Consider the following 18,135-nt stretch of genomic DNA (forward strand, 5'->3'; position numbering starts at 1 on the left):
GGCCTCAAAAAGTGTAACCATGGCTTCTCGTGGATTTGCGAAAACAAAAGCTGCAAAAAAAAGAAAAAAAAAAAGTAAATCTTAGGATGTATTTGATGGTCTCCAGAAATGTATATAGAGGTACATTTTCAGAATGAGCCTAGGTCGACAAACTCATTAGTCTATTCGCATAGTATCAAAATCCTTTTAAGGAAAGTCATTTCACTCGGCGGTTATCTTTGAAGCACCTCTCGGGCAGTATACCTGGGCATTCTGTTTGAATGGGAAAATATAAAATCCTCTAAAACTGCGTGCCAAGCTTATGATGAAATATGATATATAGCGATCGCTGATTGGCTCCTGTACTAAAAGGCGGGGCTTAAGTCGCCATATTGACTGTTACACTTTTTCTCATTCAAAAGTATGAGTGACATGTCTTGTTTATTCAATAGTCTTTGGTAGTACATTGATGATAATGTTAAACAGTTGCTCATTTGTCAGTAGAATGTTTATTGGGATTTAAAGGTGCAGTATGTATGATTGGCAGGTATTGCAGTCTATATTTAAACCTTTTTTTAATGTGGTCCCTCCTCTTTCACAGGTTGCATAATGTGGTCTAATGTTTTAGTTTGTAGTATTTGCATTATTTATAGATTAAAAACATCTCATTTTATACTATTTATCTGTTGAACATGGATGAAAGGAAACACTGCTTTTTACCAAGCCAAGGTGCTGAAATATAATTGGTTAAAGTGGAAGTGGATGGGTTACACAGGCCAAAACATATTTCAACACACTTTTTAAAAAGTAGAATAAATAAATAGCATGCTTTTTTGGTCACACTATCTACATGCCAACTAATTCTTATTAGATTATAAGTAGAATTAGGTTGGGGCTAGGGTTAGTGTAAGTTTACATGTACTTGCAAAGTTTTTCTTATAGTCAGTTAAATGTCTGTTGAAGGAGCAGTATCAACAGATATTAGGCAGATAATACGCAAAAAGACCATCAACATAAAGTGTTACCAAAGTTTTTTTATTTTAATTTTTTTTTTCGGATTAAAAACAATGTTTACTTAGCATGTGCCTTAAATAACTGCAAACATTATATTTAACATAATTAACATATTTATATATATATATATATATATTATGGCAAACATACACATTAAAAGTATCATTCATAAAACAGCATTGCTCTTGAGCAACTCTAGCTTTTCAAATCTACAGATTATGAAAGTTTGATTACATTCAGAATAAAAGCCATATTTCTGGATGAATGTAATGCATATTTCTTTTATGCACCAGTATAGTCACTCAAATCATATATGCCAATTAATCAGACTAATAGAGCTGCTGTGGAAGTGTGTAATTTAAATTCAGATCAAAAGCATCCCAATTAGTTTGACCATAACTCAACTGTTTTATTCCTGCCACTTTGTCGCTTTGTTCTAAAAAGCACAGAAAACTAGACACAGTCTGACACTTCAGATTTTCATTTAGATAATTGCAGCCCATCTGGTTGCCGCCACGCCTTCTGTCACTCTTAGCCCTCCCGTCCAACCTCCTTATCAATTACAAAGCCACTTTTAAGTCACAGTTAATAGGATGTTAATGCATTATTGGGTCTGTGGGTGATGTGGTATTGAATAGAGAGATGGACATTATTGCCCTTGAGCACAATTTGGGAGCAAGACAAGATCTGCATCTTAATATAAGCAGATGAGAGGAGATTATTTAAAAGTAGCACTGTGCACTTTTTTCTTTGTATGTGTCAGCATGTTTTTTGGGGCCAGTGTTATTGTTGTTGATGAATTACAGCCTATATAATTATACATATTTTGTGTTTGTTTGAGTGTGGAAAGCATTTGTGTTCTAAAACTTGCATATTTCATATTTTTTTTTATAATATTAACAGCACAATGCATTGTGATGTGACTACTTTATTCATGTTGTACAAGACGAACACCCTTATCCTTATCAAGGGAGTAAAATCTCTTCATCTGTGTACTGTAAATTGAAGTAGACAGAGACAAGATTACTTTTTTATGATAACACAACTCAGTACAAGTCATAATTGTAACTTCAAGGCATAGAAAATTAATTTGCTTTTTTTTTTATAATTTGTACAATGTGAGTTGGATGAGTGGGATGGAATTTCTCATTTTTTAGAAACATGTGAACAAAAGACCACTGTCCATGAAACTTTTCAGGATTTATTTGCTTGCTCAAGGGCAAAGGCAGCAGATAAAGTTGAATGGTGTACATGAGAAATGGTTTGGCAGTTCGCCCCAACTGGTACACTAGATATTGGAAGGACAACAAGGCATGGGCAAAATTATCTTTTTCCACTGGTGTCCAAGAAACATGTACACCACCTAACCACCCGGTTTGAATGTTATCACTCAATTTGAATTGGCATTATCAGTGGTTATCAGCAGATAGATATAGGCCAGTAGAGGCCTTCTGCGCCTACTGGTAGTCTCAGAAGGATGCTATCATCCATTCACATGGTTATTCAGCAATACTAATAGAGGAAATTCCAGATCCCGATCTGTTTTCACATTACTGTGACAGTTGGGTTTGGGGTTGGGATGAGAGGGGTCTGGATGCAGACCTGGTGCAGTGCAATCTGAGCTGCATCCAATGCTTTTTAATGCTCTCACCTAACCCCACCCCTAACCCTACCCGTCACAGTGACGTCACTCACTCCATTGAGTGCATTGTGTCTGACATTGCATCGCTGAGTGATGGAATCTCAGCTTGTATCATAATGGTTGCATCCAGATATTACTGGTTAGGGTAGGGGTAGACGTTAATAAAATACAATTAATAGGAAATTTAATAAATATTATAAATAATACTCGTTAACTTCCGGCTGCAGCTGTATGAGATCTACAGCTATCATATATATCATATAGCTATCATATACCCATATTTATCAGCTGATAACCACAAATAATTCCCATTCAATCGAGTGATAAAATTTGAATCAGCTGACCTGAATCCGTCTTGTCGTCAATCCCATTTAAGAGCAAACAATAATAACTTGACTTCTAGCTGATCATTTGGAAAAGTGGCAGAAGGCAGATTCTGTATGGGGCATTGGAGAGATCTGCAGAGTCGGGGGCAACATCAACAGGCTGAGGTATCAATACTTTTGTGCTGCCCTTAACATTACAAACCACAGGAGAGGGCAAACTCTTCAACAGGATAGCACTCCCATAGTTCAGCTTCTGTATCAAAGTTCCTGAAAGCAAAGAAGGTCAAGGTGCTACAGGATTGGCCAGCCCAGTCTTCAGATATGAACATTATTGAGCATGTTTGGGGTAGGATGAAGTAGAAGGCATTGTTCATTCATTCATTTTCTTGTCGGTTTAGTCCCTTTATTATTCCGGGGTCGCCACAGCGGAATGAACCGCCAACTAATCCAGCAAGTTTTTACGCAGCGGATGCCCTTCCAGCCGCAACCCATCTCTGGGAAACATCCACACACACATTCACACATACTCATACACTACGGACAATTTAGCCTACCCAATTCACCTGTACCGCATGTCTTTGGACTGTGGGGGAGAACATGCAAACTCCACACAGAAACACCAACTGAGCCGAGGTTCGAACCAGTGACCCAGTTACCTTCTTGCTGTGAGGCGACAGCACTATCAACTGCACCACTTGCATTGTAGATGATTCAAAAGAATCTTGATGAACTAAGAGTCCTGCAAGAATGCTTTCTTTGCCATTCCAGATGACTTTATTAATAAGTTATTTGAGTCATTGCAGAGGCGTATGGATGCAGTCCTCCAAGTCATACACAATTTTTTTTTTTTTTTTAGTGCACCGTGACTTTATATTATATGCAATACATTATTTCTGTTATGTGACAATATTTTTGTCTAAGAAAAGTCAGACCTTACTGTCCGAATTAATAATTCAAAACCAAGGCATGATCATATTTTATTTTGGTAAAATAAGGATAATATAGGGGCCTTTGCCTTTCATTTAAGCCTCTTCTGATACTAAATGATCAACTAGAAGTTAAGTTATTATTTGTTGTTCCTAAAACTTGAATAGGCGACAAGACTTTTGTTAGGTAGTGTACATTGTAAAAAAAACACAATAATATTATAGCAGATGTTGTGTCATTTTATTATTATTTTTATTTTAAAATAGGCTCAGCTAACAGCACAATACACATTTAAAAAGATAAAATAAAAAATACTGTATTTGGTATCACATGATCGTTCAAAAAAAATTACTATATTAAAACTAAATAAAAATATTAAAATAAAATAAAGAAAAAAAAACATTCTGACCCAATACTTTTGTATGGTGGTATATGATGCATACACAGAAAATTGCCATACTAAGGTTTTATGCTATGCTCTTGCCATAAAGATTAATGAGAATGTTAACGAATAACTCCCTACAGGTTTTATGAATTGATCACAGTGGTCCAGGAGGATATCATCTCTACCCACTAACTCCCTCTTTGATTGTATAAACCAATCAAAAACGATGTCATATCTGTCCCCTCTTTTCACGACCAAATGCAATAACTTTCTTCCCCGGCTCCTAATCAATAGCGAAAAAGTCGATTGATTAAAATGTATTTAGTCCTCTGAGATATATGATTCATCATATTTTAGAAGGAAAGGTTACACAATCAAAAAATGAAAGGCCTTCATTAGGTCCGAGGATGATGGAATGAGAAAATCGATGAGTCGCATGGAGGAGGCTTAAGATACTCATTGCATATTTAAAGCAGCATTGACCTGATTCTCACTCTCATTTTTCTCTGAAGTGCCAGAGCACGGGGAACCAAGGGTCATTCGTTTTCATCCTCGAATTCTATGGAGAAAGGCACATCCCTCTCAGTGTTCTCATTCGGGTATTGTAAAATGCCTTTGAAGTGGAAGTTCAGCACTGGAAATCCTCACATCACTTGGAATCTAAAGAGACAGGCGGATTAATTGCTTTGGCAGTGATGCTATCGTTGGTTGGTTGGCTGGGCGTGGGTATACACGACTATGAATGTGCGTGTAGACACCAGCTGATATGGCACTTGTCGTCAAAAAGGCTGTGATATAATCCCCCTTCTCAAAGAGCCGGTATCCAGCTGTGCGTGAAAGAATACGCCAGCAGAGTGCGGGGTCTGAAGCGAGGGGTCAGGGGTCGTCTGTCAGCTTTTAATGTGCTGTTAGCAGTGCAGGAGCATCGGCAGGATACAAGGGACTTAATATGTCTCTGTTAAACTGGCCTGTGCTCTGAATGTGGTTCTCCCATCTTCCCCTCTGGGATATTGCTTCTTTCAGAGATAAACTCTCTTTATGTCACAACTAAAGGACAGGAAGTTCAGCTTGGCCTTGGGTAAGGAAAATGCACAGACCCACATCTGCGAGGCCTGGGTTTGAAGAGATACAAGCTGCAGTTGTGTTTATCAAGGTTTTTATATTTTAGCAGTTTTGTATAAGATTTTATTTCAATACAATTGTACATATGGTGTTACTTTTAGTCTAGTTTTTTATTTTGTGAACGCATTTGTATTTTTGTACAAGTGCACAAGTTTGCGACGTTTGTGAATGTTCGTAACGAATGTTCGAATGTTTGTAACAACAGAATTTGTAACCTTAGTTGGCTAACGATGGTTTTCAGAAACACACCCCTAGTGTATTAGAGTTTTATTAGATCGCAAGGCTGGGGTTAGGGTTAGGGTTAGGTTAAGGCCCAATCCCGATTATACCCCTTAGCCCTTCCCCTTACCCAATTATATTTAGCTTGAAGGTTAGGGCTAAGGAGAGGAGCTAGATAGCCTTCAAACAGAGATTTTTCAGGACCTTAACCAAAAGGTAAGAAATTTTCCCAGAATACACCATCTACAATGGTAGCTTGGCTGGTAATGGATTCTTAATAGCGCTTGTATTTCACCATCATGCTTAAAAAACTCAGCTAAAATAAAAACTGCAAAATTTAGCCCCACAACATTCTGTCACTCAATGACACTCGAATACCCTGTCTGATAAGTCTAATGGCTGGGAATGAGCTTTTTATAGTGTCTGGTGTAATGTTAATGTTGTTTTTATTTGTTTACATAGATGGATATGGCCACGGTGTAAGTGCACAGTACAGATACAAGTTTATAGCCACATTATATAGTATGATGACATGATATATGCCTTTAGTGATTTTCGGAAGATAAATGCCCAAAAGCAACACAACTAGAATAACTACAGCAGTCATGATCGTCTGATCTCATATAAAGCAAGAGATTGCGATGACATATGATGATGTGTGCAGATGTTGTAGTGCTGTTCCATGTCTTGGGGGGTACATTTTGAACCCCTTCCCCTTCACACTCAAGGGGCAAGGGGAATATGAAGGACAAAAATAATACAATAATAGAATTGGGATTGGGCCAAAATGTTGATATGTTACAATTTTTCTTATAGCCTGGAAAATGTCTAATGGTGGAGTGGTTTCAGTAGAGTTTAAGCAAACAGTCTACTGATACTCTAAAATAATTAATTGATATGTAGTTTCAATATTACATAGTCATTAAAATGTGCAATTTGGACAAAGTGATATCAAAATAAAATAATTGTATACACAAACACTGAATCAAAAACTATTAATAGTTAAACAAATAAATGTAAAAAAAAGAATAATTCGGAATTTTTCATATTAAAGATCATGTATGTAAATAAACATACTTTTTTTTGGCAAATTACTATTTATGTATTTTTTTTCTGTTTGTCTGTAAAAGTGCCGGGCGTCACGGTGATGCAAAGGGTGAAACGATTGCCTCACATCAAGAAGGTCACTGGTTCGAACCCGGTTGAATCAGTTGGCATTTCTGTGTGGTACGGGTGAATTGAATAAGCTAAATTGGCCATTGAGTATGTGTAAGAATGAGATGATGTATGGGTGTTTCCCAATGTTGGGTTGTACCTGGAAGGGCATCCTCTGTGTAAAACATATGCTGGATAAGTTGGTGGTGCATTCCGATGTGGCGATTCCTGGTTAATAAAAGGACTGAGCCAAAAAGAAAATGAATAAAAGTAAAAACGCCATCTACAGGTACTTCTCTAAACAGATGCATTTCAAATTTTTTACCACAGCACAGAATAATTGCTTGCTGGTGTAATTATAAACACAATTATTTTGCTAATTATCATTTGATTTAATTTTTTGTGCCTTATTTTAGCTAGTTATAATTTTTCATGTATTGTGGATTTTTTTTTATTATAGCAGTGAACTTATTTTTTATTTTATTGTTATTATTATCAGTGCTATAACATTGCAACACACTAATAACCTTGGTGTGTATATGCTTCATGCCTGATTATAGTTTTTATGAAGTATTTCAAAACTGCATATAAGGCATCTGAATGTATGTGGATAACTTTTCTGGGCCTGTTTTCTGAAATCATTCACATGCATTTTAATTTACTTCTGTCTCTGTGAAGAATTAGAGCTCTAGTTGGAACTAGATGTCCTTTTCTAATAAACGTAATAAGCAGGCATGTAGAAACAGCAAATGTCAAGAGTGATACAGCGTATACAGTATGGAGAGCGCCCGAGCCAAACTGCATACTCATAGATTAAAAGTGTCAATAGAGTTTATTTTCAGTTGACAGAGAAGGAATTGTGGCCTCAAATAGCTGGGACTCAATTGCAAGCAAACCGCATCACATTGATCAAAGCTGATGCCGTGGCAACAGCAGGCAGTAAAATCAGACATACTTACTGGATTTATTAAAATGGGCTGCGAGAACTTGACAAGCTGTAACCCAGTCAGTGTAGATAAACAGGAACATACAAATGGGATTGCTTCAGGAAATGTTCATGGAAATAGTCTTTTGTAATATCCAGCAGTATGCAAATCCAGTTCGTAAATGTTTGGGTACTGCCATGGTAGGGAGTGAAAGACTAAATGAAAGAAGGAACCTTGGAGGAAAATCTGCCTTGTGGTCACATTCACAGCTCCATGGCAAAAATTCATGGGCAAAATCCAGTCACTCAGTGGGAATCCTTTCGATGTAGAGTTTAATGTGAGGGCAAAAAAGAGTTCCCCACATGGTTTGTTTTCAGGTTGGTAACCAATTTTACAAGTTGACTATCATAGAGCTGCTTAGTTTGAGAGCGATTGCCACACTATTGACCGCAGAAATTTTTGACTGAATTTTCACTTGTAAAATCCAGCAATTTCATAAGAAACACATATAATTAGTGCAAAATATTTTGCAATAGGTTTAAGTTGAAAATGCAAAAGTGCCACATTGACCAACACAAAGCTGCTCACTTTTTTAAGTTGAGTTGTCCTTAAATAAATAAAGGAATGAATGAATGATTAAAATAATGAATGAATGAATGAATGAATGAATGAATGAATGAATGAATGAATGAATGAATGAATGAATGAATGAATGACTTCCTTATAAAATTAATAAATAAAAAACATATTATTAACAAAAAAACTATTATTATTATCATTATTATCATTAATGTTATCATTATTATTATTATTATTATATTCAGAACATTTCTCAGTAATGGGTTGCAGCTGGAAGGGCATCTGCTGCATAAAACATAAGCTGGATAAGTTGGTGTTTCATTCAGCTGTGGCGACCACAGATTAATAAAGGAAAGTCGAAATGAAAATAAATGAATAAATATTCAGAACAATCATTGTTTTTATATCGTTGTTTTTTAATAATGTGTTTTTGTAAAGGCACATTTTTATATTGTTTTTACAAACATATGTTCAATTTCCTAATGCTTTTTTTTAATGTATAATTATTTATTTATTCATTTTATTTTATTTTGACATGTCAGATGCTTCACTATACAACTTTTTTTTACTTCTGATCTGTTAAGTAATGATTAAGCAAACATTTATCCAAACTCAAAGTAACTACCATGGTAATATATAGGAACAACCAGGTGAGCAAATTTTTAATTTGATTTAAATGCAGGAAAAAAGTTTGAGGGGTAATTTCTTATTTATTTATTAAGTTATTTTATTTTATTGACTTCAATAACAAACACAAACTTTGACCTTACACAAACAAGTCAATAATAGTAGCAATTGTAATAGGTTAACAGATCAAACAGTAAACATTAAAAACAGGAACAAAAATTAAAAACTAAATAGCCACACATACATAACACAAATACAGCAAAAGGAAAGAAGGACTTATCTGTGATATTTCCAAAATAATTATCATAATAATCCAAGAATCACTTTTTTGTTTTTAACCAATCTAAGAGATTTAATGAAAATATACATTTTTATTATAAAATGTGGAAAAAAAAGAAGGCTGTGAATGCGAAAATTTTTGTTCGTGACTAAAATATTTTCCATACAAAATAAAAAAGTTAGTAATTCTCTGGTATATCGAATTACCGTTATAGTATAAAAATAATAATCTAAACATTTATACTCCATATATAGAAGTAACTTGGTGAACAACCTCTTTAATTAGATTTTTGAAGCTAGATGCAAGTAAAAGTTTGAGGAAGAAAACTTCTTACGTGTCAACACCCCGTGACTGTGACCGTTGAAATCAGGACTGCGCATGCGTCAGTTGTGTCACTAGAATACACCGGGAAGGTCGACGGAGCGCTGCTAGCCGACAAACATGATGTCCATTGCTGCCCGTTCGGGGACTTTTTCCCCGTACCTGCAAGCTACAAATTATGCCGTGGCAGGTCCACTAAAGCCTCTCATAGCCGGCGTCGTCGTGAAGAGTGATAATCTGTTCGTGGACACGAAGAAACCGTTCCTGTGCCGGGAGTCCTTGTCCGGTCAGAGCGCGAAGAGCGGCCTCGCCGTGTCCTCCAGCCTGAACGGTGAGTTTAATAGCGGGCCTCAGTCAATTCGAGATTCCCGGTCTCTGTAGCAAGAGGAGGCCGTGCAGCTAGCGCGCACTCAAGGGCACAGTGAACTCTCATGATTAACGTTGATGTGCTTCGTCAAGTGTCTCAAGAATTTTGTAGTGTTGTACGTTACTAATGCCGAAGTATTATTATTGCAAAGTTTATTTAATACCAACGTATATAACAAAACGGCAGTAGCAGTAGCTCACGTGCTACATCCGTTAGCTTCATTGCTAATGTCCTTGCAGCAGCTAAGACTAGAAGTAAATCAATGTCTGTCTTTTGGGGGGGAAAAAAATAATTGTCATTTAGCCTCACTTTGTACGAATTACGAATGTTATAATAAAATAATTAAGTACGTTTTAGAATTCGGTTCATTTCATTTATGGTTTTGGGTTAAATATAACGTTAGGTAACGTTATTGGGTTTATTATATGACACAACGTCAGGCCTCTTGTTACAAATTTTTGATGTGGATTTCTGTTGCAAATAGATATTTAGATGTTATGTTTCATCAACGTCGGAGTTGAATATTAAGCTGAATATACTGGACATTTGTCAAGTTTTCGACATTCACAGCCACAGTGACCTCCCTTCCTTTAAACTTGTATATGTATGTATGTGTGTGTATATATATATATATATATATATATATATATATATATATATATATATATATATATAAAACATAAGGTGGCTTTTTAAATCAGGCCTTGAGATATGCATGTGTTCATGTTGTCATTGTAGTGACACTGAAATCACCATGAGCATCACAGGTGTCTGCAATTTATTCGTTCAGAGATTTGTCAAGTTGTAGTTTGATATTCAGAAAAGATTTATGTGCCACACTATATTTACTATGTTTATTTATATTATATAAAATAATGATGATAAACAATATATACACACACACACAAACATGTATATTATACATAGAGGTAAAATTGGTTTTATATCCGCACATTCTGACTTTCTCCTTAATAATATAATTTCATAAAAGTATTATTTGCAAAATCTGTATAGTGAAATCATATTAGCAGCCAATGACTATAAAAGTACAACATTGTTCACAGTCAAATAAACAGTGTTAATGTTGTTTTCAAATCACACTTGCAGGTTATTTTAGACCGAATATTTTAAGTGCTATAGTAAACAATAAAGGGAGTTGTCACTGAATAAATGTGTTAATATAAAACCAACTTTACCTCTGTTTTATATGGGATCTGCTTTATTATTATTTGCATCGTGGAACTCATAGGGCCGTATGTCGGTTTATTGTTCTGCTACTATTTCATGTGCCATTCAATGCACATTTTTTAGTATTTCTAATCTGTTTATTTAGTTCTGTTATTATTGTTTGTTTTTCCATTTTGTAGCTCGCTCTTCAGTACGCTTCGCTCACACAGACATCAAGATCCCTGATTTCTCTGACTACCGCCGGCCAGAAGTTTTGAACCCAAATAAGCAGTCGCAAGAGAGTGGTGATGCCCGGCGGGCCTTCTCCTATCTGATGACGGGGTCTACCCTTGTGGTTGGAGTCTATACAGCCAAGACAGTCGTTACACAGTTTGTGTCCTCTATGAGTGCCTCAGCTGACGTTTTGGCTTTGTCCAAGATTGAAATCAAGCTGGCAGACATCCCTGAGGGTAAGAACATGACCTTCAAATGGAGAGGGAAGCCCCTGTTTGTCCGCCACAGAACAGAGAAGGAGATCGAGACTGAGGCTGGCGTCAATCTCGCTGAGCTTCGGGACCCTCAGCACGACAAAGACCGTGTTGTGAACCCGTCCTGGGTTATCGTCATTGGTGTCTGCACCCATCTGGGCTGTGTGCCTATTGCTAATGCCGGTGAATTCGGCGGTTATTACTGCCCGTGCCACGGCTCTCATTATGATGCATCTGGTCGCATCAGGAAAGGCCCTGCTCCGCTCAATCTGGAGGTGCCCTACTATGAGTTCCCAGATGACGACACAGTGGTTGTAGGATAAAGGACTGTACTACATTAACTATGATCCACACAGACCGTGTGCTTTGCGTGTTTGATTTTTGTTCATCTTGTTTCAGACACACTATCTGCATTGACTCGATGGGTAACAAAGGTTAATTGTAAGTAATAAAATGTATTTTATCTGATGGAATCTTCACTCAGCTCTATTTATTCAGACTCGATATACAAATTGTTTAACGGAGTCACTTGGGTTGTCTAATTTTATGCATTGCAGGTTTTTCAGATAAGGAACAAATTAGATCTGTAGGATATAATTGTTAAAGTGATGTTGGCAAAAACAACAAAGTCAGGTGGGTGATGTGTGCAGGGAGTAGGTGGAAAACAAAGTGCAGTTTACCATACATAATCAATGAAATAGCTTTTGCACCAATATTTTGTCATTGGTAAATGTAATAACTGTTTGAGGCTAGGTTTCAGATGAAACCATTAAAAAGAGTGAAATATGGACACGTTGAATGTTCTGTTCCTGATTGTCTGTGGGTAAACCACTTTAGTAAAGCTGAAAAAAATATTCACCAGGTTCATGCTGTCTTTTACATTTCTTAAAAATCTATTTTAAGACATAAAAAAGATAAAACCAAATCTATGATGCATGTGAGAATATGATGATTGTGGTAATCATGATTGATTTTAAACGCATTAAAAAGCAAAGACTGAACAAGAACAAGATGTTTTATTTGCTCTACGGGCCATACTGACTTGATATCTGCAGCCATTTCAAATTCAGGAACAGTTTTATTTAATGAGTGTGCATCAGTTTAAAGCTACATGTTTACAAAGGAAAAAAAGCAAACAATGTTTTATTTATTTATTTTTATGCTTCTACCGTCATTGATTACTCCCACAGCACTAGTCCAGGTAGCCACAAAACATTAATTGATTTTATTGGCGTTAGCCCTTTTTCTCTTCCCTCTTCCTCAATTAGCTTTTAGTGTTTAAAAGTAGAAAACAAAAAGCTCACAGGCCATTCTGAAAAAGTGGACTACAGATTTTACACTAATTTATCATTCAACATTTTGAGGCCTTGCCAACAAAACAGAAGCCTTTTGTTAAATAATGTAAGAACTTTGTTTAAATGCTACTGGGTTGTAATTTTCAATTTGGGACATATTTTGAAATATCGCAACAAGTATTCTAGTATACTATTTTGTTCTGACTAGAAATATGGAGAATCCTTATTTAACATACAAATAAAATACATGTTTATAAGGATGCACAATGGTTAAAATTGATTCTAATAATCTCAATATGTAAAGCAAAACAGGACAGTTTGTCTTGAATGAAAGTCGTTCTTTTGATTTCACGTGATTGAAGTGGCATCAATTAAACATGAAATACTTAAAGCTAAGAAGCTAATGCATCTTGTACATTTGAATTGGAATCTCAATATGAATTGCATGCGTTTACTATTCTGCCATTTTTTTATTTATTTTTTCAGAAACCCAGAGTTTCCACATGAAGTCAATTGCTATATACTTGTAATGTGCTCTTGTGAGGCGACACAAAGACAGGTAAACAGTAGCGTTCCTCTCATCCAGATATTATTTGAATAGACGTTTCAGGGCCATATTATCATATAGAGTAGCTTTTCTCCGTGGGTGCATTTGTGTTTGAATGTCTGAGAAATGCGTCGGACATGTCTGCGGGTTAATAGAGTTGATATGCTCCTTTGCTGGGCTGCACAGAGCTTCAGTAGACCTTCGAGGTGAAACCGTTAATTCATACCAGCATATTGATGCCACTTGACTCGGGCACAAAGCATACGCTTCATCTGGAACATTTTGTGTAACCTAACAATTCAGGTTTGCCTTTTTATGATTGTGCCACTTCTATTACTTCTATTAGCTTGTCTTTTTTTTTTTTTTTTTTTTTTTTTTTTTTAAACATCTTTTTCACTGAATGCATCTAGGTATCGCCTGAACATTCACTGATTTCATTTTCTTGCAAGCTCTGGGTATTTTAATATATTTAATTCACTTGATTGCCGTTTTCTCTGCCTTCCTCTGAGCATCCACTACTTATGACATGCAACCTGCTCAGTCGTCCTGGAGTCCTCAGCTCATGCCAGGTCTTGCTGCCAGCAGCTTGGCCGACATTCAGGCCTGACTGATAAAATCACGAGGTCCCGGGGGTTGTCAGGGTACCATTGTGTATCAGCGGAAAATCACGGAGATCCCTGGCTCCAACATACTTATTTAGTATCCAACAGCAATCACTTTATTGGACTAATTTCTGGGCAAAAAGTCAGTCGGAAGGAAATATTTTTCACATTTTACTTTCTTTTATTAGTTTAACCCTTGCTCTGTTCAAACATCCACTAAATTAAACAAAAAATGCATTAGATTATTATCTATTATTAATTATCTGTTAATCAACCTCAGTCCTGATCAAGACTACTAAATGTTTTTTTGTTTGTTTTTAAATACAGGATTTTAACTCTTTCATTGCCAAGTTTACAAATTATGTCACTGATTTGTTGGGAAAAAAACACATAACATGAAAAATGACATTTTTAATATAAAAGAAATTGTGGACTTTAAGTTTCACATGTTTCTTGGACATGTAAAAGATTAGTAACGGCATTGCCTTTGATGTATTGTTAGTTTTTTTGCAGCATTTAATTTAATTTTTTCTCCCTATTATACTGTTGGTGACTATTTTTGCCCATTAGCTTCCATTATAACCACATTTCGCATTTGCAAAACCATGAAAACTAAACCATCACAAAATGCATATAATCAACATTTTAATTGTTGCTGGTTTTTCCTGTTGGGAAAAGATACAATTTTGTAATGTTTACTGTTTAGCATCGGTTGGCACCATTAAACTTTTAGATAGGTTTGTGAAAAAAAAAAAAAAAGTTTAGTGGGATGATTTTTATGTGGAGTTTTATGAAGTATAACAGCAAATTAAAGTGTGTATGTGTGTCTGAGAGTGTGACAGTGACCTTTGTGTATTTGATGCATCTGAGGAAATCAAACCATCCATCTCATCTCTCAGAACTACATGTAGTAAACAAAATAAAGACTGGTATTTATTCATGGCTCCCTTTTGATGTTGAGAATCATTTACATCATTAATGAATTTGTCAATTAAAGAGTTAAAATTCTGTAATTTTTTTAAACAATTTTGTAGTTTTGATCAAGACTGAAAATGCTTAACAGATTTATGGCAAAAAAATATATATTTTTATATATAAACGTTTTCATCCGGAGTATAACAAGATGTAGTAAATTTGCCCAGAGTGTATTGATTTATTTATTTAAGTATTTTCCCAAAATGTGCATCAGAATAAGATTTGTCATCAAAAACCATTCTACTTGCTGAAACTCAGAAACTATTATGGCCAAATTAGGACTCAAAATCAGCCAGGAGTGGATGAAATTTGCATTTGTGTGGTTTTGGACCACTATTATTTTACCTTTATTACTTGAACAAGAGTTAATGTAAGTTGTGCAAATACTAAACTTTGCTTTGGTCGACACTGAATTTGTTCTTTTATCTTTGTTAAAACTAAAAGTAAATAACCCTTACCTTAACTAAACTAAAACTAACAAAACAATATATCTACAAACTACAACAAACTAGTATATCAATGAAACAAACAAAATAAACTGAAATTTACAGTACATTTAACAGTAGCCTTTCAAAATAAAGGCTAATATTAAAATGCAAAACAAAAAGAATTAGAATGAGCTGTACATGGTATGTACAATTCAAGATAAATTAAATTACATGAGCTTATGGTGCATAAATACATTACACAAGACAGAAGGGGATTTGAATTTGTGAGAAAAAGTTAACAATATAAATGTTATTTACAAATTAGTGGCAAAAAGTACACTGTAAAAAAAAAGAATAATCCTGTTGCCTTAATCTTTAAACGGAATCAAATTAACCTCATGAGTCCATTGAACTTCAAGAGTTCACACAGATAATGTTTGACAACTGTGAGCAAGTTAGCAGGTTTGGCGTGCTGCCCCTGAGCTCGGAGGTAGTTGAGCCCAGGGCTCCCGCCTGGTCCATAGAGCATGTGAGGGGAGTACGAGATCAGGTGGTCCTCGGGAGCTTCCTGTGGTTTAGGAGGAGAAGGGGTGGATGGGGGGGTTTCTTTGGTTAACGAAATTAAGGGAGTAGTTCTAACTAGGGTACTTATAATGAGTTTGGATCAATCTGGTTGGTTAGCTAATGCGTGTAGATGAGTGGCCAGCTGCAGTCAATCACATCATGTGCTCCTCTCGAAATTAGTTTGTGAAACTTCACTTATATTATAAACGGGCTTAAAACAGCTTAATAATAATAATAATACATTTTATTTATAATGTGCTTTTCTCAGTACCAAAGCGCTAATAGGCAAACGAGGCAAACAATGCAGAACAGTAAAAACAGACAAAAATAAAATAAATAAAAGACCACAATAAAAGCTTGAATAACTTAAAAAATTAAGTTAGAATATGATTAACTTCGTTTAATATGTTACAATGAACTAAAACATGCTGTCACGACTAATTAGTCATATTTTATTTTACAGTGTAAAAATAAGGGTACTGTATTGTTTATGACCACATAAAAAAAAAAAAAAAACAAGTAGCAAATGTTGTGTTAATAACCTTAGAGTCTTGCAACACTGTTTATTCAGTCACTAATTTCACTTGTCTCCTTTGAATTCTACTAGTTTAAGATGCACATCTGCTTGTACAATTGCTCTGCATAATGCACAACCTCCCAGTGGGGACAATACAAATCAGCCCAATGGGGGATGCGGGCGATTCTGTTTTGTTTTGACAAATAACTTGATTTAATTCTTAGTGTGGTAACAAAGGCTAGTTGATTAAAATGCTTTATTTGTTTTCTGATGCAACAGAATGAAAGTGCTAAAATGCCGGACGATGGCCACAATATGGCATTCTGCACTCATATCACTATGCTGCTGCTTTGTTGATTTTTTTCATTTCTTTCCATAGTTTGAATTGATCGCTACAAAGCCTGTAGAGGAAGCGTGTGATGGTTCAGATGCTGAATCCGTTATCTATGAAGAGAGTGTGTGACTGTGAGGGTGGAACAAGAAAACCAAGACAATTATCTTAAAATTCTCTCTGATTTGCTATCCTATTATCTGATGTGTCACATTAATGTTATAATCCTCCATTTGTCTCAGGGGTGATCAGATTACGATGAAAGATTTATTAGGCTCCCTGTAGTTCATTTGAACTTGTTTTGCATAACTTAACATAGTAATGAGTTTTCTTTTCTTTATTAAGAATGGCTGCTAATGGCTGCATCTTTTCCTCTAATATCATTCAGTCTGTTTATTAATCTGTTCCATCTTCATGACAGCGTGCTTTTATTTTTTAGTGAACCAAAAATGGTATAATCACGAGTAATACATAATTTAAATCTTATTTGAGAATTACTGTAATGCTAACAAATCCATCTTTATCCCATGACAGACCTCAAATTTCCATGCACATTTTAAAGTCATTTAGCTCTTAAAATATTACGGCTCATGGAGGAAAACAAAAATGTCTGAGCCTTAATACGTTAATTTCACGCGGCCGTCATTTTAAAGAACGAAAGCGAGGCTGCGGTGGGAAGAAACCCAGAAGTATAGGATCAGTACTGTAAACATTGCAACAACATGCTGTGGACAACAAACCTCCAGCTGTTGCTACAATTTCAAAATGCCGAAATTGTGTAAACATCACTTTAATATATTTTAGTTAAGTTTAATTTAAACAGTTAAAAGCATATTAGTCATCAAACAAAATCGTAATCTCTTTGAGAGTAACATGTATAAGTGTCTTCCTAGACTTCTGTTCATGACACCAGGTAAGCACCATAAAGACGCTTCTCTGCTTCAGCCTATATGTAACCCGGTGAGCTATAAACAATGCATTCCTCTGCAGCACACCCTCGTGTTGCCTGTAATAGTGTTGTCCCAGTACCAAGTTTTAAAAACATACATTTTCCGCTAACATTTAAGCGGCGCTGAGCGCATTCTTAAACATCACTTATTTGCCATGGTAAATACCAGTGCTCAACAGAAATGACTGTGATTGGCTGTGAAGGTCACCGCTTTTTACAGATTGCTAAAACAGATACGCAGACACTGGAGCGTTTTAAATCCATGAAGATCAGTCGATTCATCAAGGGGTTTGAAAGGATTGTTTCAAAGACGTGAGGACAGTACTTCTGGCTACCGCTGCTGTGTTCAGCAATGTGCAACATCAGCATCAACTCCTACCTCAGTTTCCATACGTTTCCAAAA

General features: G+C 35.7%; 1 protein-coding gene across 1 annotated transcript; it reads left to right on the forward strand.

Moving 5' to 3' along the window:
* Positions 1-9,583: 9,583 nt before the first annotated feature.
* uqcrfs1 (ubiquinol-cytochrome c reductase, Rieske iron-sulfur polypeptide 1) lies at positions 9,584-12,378 on the forward strand. Its single transcript, NM_001103194.1, is given in 2 exon segments — positions 9,584-9,833; positions 11,237-12,378. Coding segments are annotated over 2 exon segments (822 nt in total). The 5' UTR covers positions 9,584-9,622; the 3' UTR covers positions 11,848-12,378.
* Positions 12,379-18,135: the final 5,757 nt, after the last annotated feature.

The sequence above is a fragment of the Danio rerio genome, chromosome 7, assembly GCF_052040795.2.
Source record: "Danio rerio strain M-AB ecotype USA chromosome 7, GRCz13ab, whole genome shotgun sequence".
NCBI classification, from domain to species: domain Eukaryota; kingdom Metazoa; phylum Chordata; class Actinopteri; order Cypriniformes; family Danionidae; genus Danio; species Danio rerio.